Source organism: Cupressus sempervirens, chromosome 7 (genome assembly GCF_028749045.1).
Source record: "Cupressus sempervirens isolate cs-2001-9-10 chromosome 7, ASM2874904v1, whole genome shotgun sequence".
NCBI classification, from domain to species: domain Eukaryota; kingdom Viridiplantae; phylum Streptophyta; class Pinopsida; order Cupressales; family Cupressaceae; genus Cupressus; species Cupressus sempervirens.
Genome location: NC_143124.1, coordinates 868,625,716 through 868,631,352, shown reverse-complemented (window position 1 = coordinate 868,631,352; position 5,637 = coordinate 868,625,716). Strand labels below are relative to the sequence as shown.

The window sequence follows — 5,637 nt, the reverse complement described above, 5'->3', positions numbered from 1 at the left end:
GACCTTGGACGTGTAGACTTTAGAAGGGGCACGAGAATTCAATCTTCATTCTAGAGGGTTCTTTCCTACCTATGTGGAACTTGAACTTTGGGCATAGGCTTTAATCTACCTCTATCACCATAGGAGTCGCTTGCAGCAAGGAGCCTTCTCCTGCGAATGCATAGATTATTTCTCAGCTTCATGACTCATGTTTTGGCATCATCTTATGAGGGACATGGCGAACTATTGTATTGTGCCTGCGGTTTGAGGATCAGAGTCCAATATTAACATTATGATTAAAGTACTAAAGTTTGCAACAAGAATACGGTAATCAACTTTATTTATTATTAAATTCAGGGATCAAAGGCAACGCTTATATGCAGTGATGGAAACCTGAATATATGTAGCACTATTATGAAGAACAAGTGCTCGAACATTTGGAGAGCAGTGAATTGCAACTATATGGGATGTTAATCAATACTTGGTAAAAGTTGATGTGGCAGCTACATCAGATTTAGTTTATGCAAAAAGAATCATGCAATGTGCTTGAAGTTATAAAAGCAGTGAACAAACATCGATGAACATTGCAAATGGAATTGCAATGAGTACAAATATACATCACATACAATGTACTTATTTAAAATAAGAGAGTTAGAGGAAGCCCATGTGTATCATGATATTGTCTATGATTGGGAGGGAAAATCATAGCCATTGACTAAATGAACACTAAAATCAACATGGAAATAATAACCAATGTTCCATTCCCATTATTTGACAAATGCCTATATGAGACATTTTCAAATATGATGCATATAGACCTTCAATGGATCAACTTGTATCAAGGATACACAGATAAGTATTCATTATCTTTAAGTATTACATTTATCTACTCACTATAGTCTCTCTCTTATTTGTAATTCTATACATACTATAAGAGTTATTTGCCTTGATCTTTTATTCCTTTGTCTCTGGAGATGTTCTTGCATAAAAAGAAGGTTGGTACTTTATCTTATGATAGTAGGTCCAAAAAAGTTTTCATCTAGAATTCATTAGTCATCTAACGTTCATGTTGGATATAGTGACGCTCTTGAAGCAAATATCCTTGATGATTGAGATTATGAGCATCCTTCTATATCATGAGGGAGCATGACAGTTCATTAGAGGCAACCTTGGACAAAGAGACGAAGCAGATAGAGGATATGTTTCAGTTAACCTAAGGGATTTTAACATCTGAAACTTTATCACAGGTAACTTTGAATGAGGAGCTCAAAGATTGATATCAGATTCAGAGGGAGTTTGACACCTCATTAGAAGTAACCTAGATGAGGATGTCAAAAGATTGGTGTTTCTTCGTGAAGGAGAAGTTCCAAGTGAAATCCCTCGTAATACATTCCTCTATGAGAGACAAGTTTGAGTGAAAACCTTATTCTTTGATATGGTTCATGGTGGATGTCATGACAGATGCCACATGACTATATCTATGGTGACTTCATGTAAACTTTTGATGTCATGTGTGTGACTGCATGATTTTAATGGGCCTGCCCCTTGTGTACATTATAAGAAAGTGACAACTTTCGAATGATCAGCACTTGTATTTGCAGGAGTTATTAGAAGGTAGCAATCTTACAATAACTTAAGTCATGATATATATTTTATATTGAAACAAATCATGATGGATTATATCTTGTAAATCAACAACTAAGTGTTAGATGTCACTAAATTGACAATCTATGAGTTGTTTGTATAGATATATCATAGGTATTTGGTGAATGTCATGTAGCGTGATATTCAGGACGCCATTACCTCATTGAGTACTTGGTGAATATTATATGTTGATATTTTGTAGGCCATTACTCAGAGTATTTGGTGAATATCATGTGCTGATATTCAAGAGGCATTCATGATATCAAAATTGATGTCAAAAAATGGTGGAGATCTTCTAATCAAATATGTCCTTAAAAATTGTCATTCTTAATATTACCATTGGTGTAGTATCCAATCATGTGTTTATCTTCCCTAGCTAAGAAGGAGTGGTAATGATTGTAGCATCGATCAGATAATTCCAATCAATGAAATCAAATGTATATCGGTTTCAAACATTTGATATCTATCCTACACGATTATTATCATAGAGCATTAGTATTATTGATAATAAAGTAGAAATATATAGTATATAATAAATATGTATAAAAGTTATTATCACATGTTTAAATATGATAATAAGCACATGTTATTGATAACTAATGAGAATTAAAGAGACGTGTCTCCATGGAGACATGCCTCTTAGTATCATATACATATGCATTGAGAAAGTCACTTGAAGGACACATAAAAATCTTCAAGCGTTAGTACAAGTTACAACAATGACAAAGCAATAGAAAATTCAACAGCCCTTACCAATCTATTTCCTCTCCTCTTGCTTTCAGTTACTGCTTGAAATAATTATATAACTTGCCCCAAGACAAACAATGGATAAAAAATTCTTACTCCTTAAAATGTGTGAATAAGCTTTACGTGAAGCAGTTGGAACAATTTAGAAATATTAAGAGTAGAGATCAAACTACAATTTACTCCAACAAATTCCTTTAAATGTGATGATCAAGTGCATTCATCTAATCTCAAAGAATACCACTTTTTGCTAGGAATCAAAGTGGTTAACACAACTTGCTGTTAGGTGAATTTTCAGAACATACTTGCAATGATGAAATTACTGAGTCTGTGACAGGTAAACCCCCCATGTCTAATGAGGTGAGAGATGTCAGAATAGAGAGTCGAGCAGCTCCCCTTGCTTTTATTCCAGTCTCTGAAATACTTAATTTCTTCAAGCTCAAAAGGGAAAGAAGATGCTCTACACCTGCATCAGTAATCTTTGGGCACCTTGACACATCCAGTTCCTCCAAGGTTGTCATTCCTGAGATCAATAGCAAATTCATTTGTAAGTAGAAGATGACATTGACCACCCAATGTATACTACTAAACAGAATAGGTAATCCTCATGAACCTTTTGAGAGGGTAATTACTCATTCAAAGTTAATTTCATTGTTCATGACCTAATGTTGAGTTTTCTGTTAAAAGTGTTATGTTCTAGTTCAACAGCCACACATCTCATAAGCTGGTATTTGGTAGGTAAAAAATCAGCATAGTAGCTTCACTTAGGTTGTTAATAATACTCTATGAACAGTGGCGCATCTTTCCAAAATAAAAGCAAGCAATTTTCACATAAGATTCAGTGCATGGGGACATGCAGAGAACTTCTAAAGAAAAACAAGACACACACTGAGATTTTCAGAGACAAACAATGGATTTGTCAAAATATTCAACATATTACTTGCATATACAAATTCTAGTTTTACTTGCTATTATCAGTAATGGATTCCTGATTAGATAAAAAATAAAGTATGCGTTTACTTTATGCAAAAGTCATGAAATTTTCTTCTTTAAATTATTTGTGCAGACCAGCTTTTCTGTTACAACCCTCTTTTTCTATGTTATCTTGCTATCCTATTTAACTTTGCAGCTACACAACAGTTTTGAGTTGCAATGATGAACAAGAGGTTCTTTAGGATATACTGCATTAATGTGGAAATGACGACTTTAACATTGGTCAGATGAACAAGACTCAAGACTTATATATGTCTTAATAAGAATGTGTGCACTTTATAATTTTGAACATGTTTATTTATATGCTCCAAATTTATAAGATGACAGATGACTAAATTTTTTTGTATGCAAGTGGATGCTGGAGCCTATTGTCCTCCAAATAGGGAGGGGGAGTATCATCAGGTAGAAGGTGTGACATCTGAATAAAGGATCGAACTGCCATTCAAATCACTAGGTAAGTGCCACATCTAGGACTTTTAACCAGATTTTCTAGAACCCCTAATGAGTTCCACGTATAGGATTTAAACCTAGTTTTCCAGCCAAGAACTAGGTCATTATTTGTGTCACCTAGAGGGTTAGGTGGACCATTAGGGTTATTCTCTTTCCTTCTACAAATTATTTAGATCAGGATAACTTATTTTTAATTAAGTTTTAATAAGGGAACTGAATAATTACAAAATGTACTTGCATCATTTAAAACTGAGCTGATTTTCTATTTAAAATAATTTGACGATGTGATGCATACATAATTATGTATATAAGCGAATTAAGAAATTTTTGTGTGTACCCATGCAAAATAAGACGGAAGTAAATGGGTACATATAAGCATACAGAAGTATATAAACATATATATATATATAAGGGAATTTGAATAATGCAAATTTATAAATGTATTCACTTTACTAATCCAAAGTAAATGTAATGTCATTTATTTCACAAATTAATACTTCCTGAGATAGCCAAACCCTTATTATTATAACATATAAACATAATTTTTTATCGGTTTAGACATTTATAAATAACCACAATGGTTTGAATGAAGTGAAGATAATTATTTTTCGTCAGGCACAACGGCAGGAGAAAATTCAGAAAATGATACATATAATTGAAATACGAAATGGGAATATTAACGCCACTTCATTTGCATAACTACTTAATGAAATCATTTAAAACACAAGGGAATTAAAAAATAGAAATGAAACGGTTTAAAGGAGCTCATCCGCGTGTTTCTACAGGATTATTATAGAAGGAAAGCAATATGAAGGGGGAAAATGGTAGAGTCAAAGGTTTTCACTTGTCAGCACTGGTAACCAGCTTCAGAAGTCAGAGCTAGAGAATTTACAGGCGTGAATGGATCTTTTTAACTCCATTTCTGTTTGCATTAATTTTTTATCGGTTTAGACATTTATAAATAACCACAATGGTTTGAATGAAGTGAAGATAATTATTTTTCATCAGGCACAACGGCAGGAGAAAATTCAAAAAATGATACATATAATTGAAATACGAAATGTGCATAACTGCTTAATGAAATCATTTAAAACACAAGGGAATTAAAAAATAGAAATGAAACGGTTTAAAGGAGCTCATCCGCGTGTTTCTACAGGATTATTATAGAAGGAAAGCAATATGAAGGGGGGAAATGGTAGAGTCAAAGGTTTTCACTTGTCAGCACTGGTAACCAGCTTCAGAAGTCAGAGCTAGAGAATTTACAGGCGTGAATGGATCTTTTTAACTCCATTTCTGTTTGCATTATTTGCTCTTCCTGTGAACAGCAAGTTTGTGATTCCTTTGTTATGAAAGCATCAAAGTGTGTGTATTAACGTTGGATATTTGTTCATATCATTTTTCAAAGACTAATTCCTGGAACCTAAACGATGGCTGGCATACACTGTACCAGTTATAAATATTGAGGATTATCATTATGGAACTGTTAAATTGTATAACATATCTGTATCCAAAAACAGCTTTAATTTGGCTGGTATGTGAAGGCCTTGTGTAAAACTCTCTTGCTAAGCTCGAAAGCTAAAGTGAACAGATATTATTCACATAGAGATCTGTATGTGGTATTGCCATAAAGCGTATGAACTCATCCCCTTGAACAAGCAATTGAATATGTATACTTTCACAGATGACGATAAGAAAGGTGTTATGCCAAAGGTTTAAATCAAAATTAACTATTGTAACCATAAATAACACAGGGAACCATTTAAATGTGACTCTCCATGGCTAGACCTTCTGTACAACCAAAGCTTACTTCTGGTTATAATTAATATA

The 5,637-nt window shown here is 33.5% G+C and overlaps 1 protein-coding gene across 3 annotated transcripts in view; it reads right to left on the bottom strand.

Annotated features, from left to right (window-relative positions):
- LOC149550218 (Leucine-rich repeat (LRR) family protein) overlaps positions 1–5,637 on the bottom strand; it is a 64,626-nt gene that overhangs the window by 41,875 nt on the left and 17,114 nt on the right. For all 3 annotated transcript variants that reach the window (XM_089793316.1, XM_089793317.1, XM_089793318.1), the window contains one exon: positions 2,673–2,890. In XM_089793316.1, the coding sequence (XP_089649442.1) occupies positions 2,673–2,890 (218 nt within the window). The remainder of the gene's footprint in view (positions 1–2,672; positions 2,891–5,637) is intronic.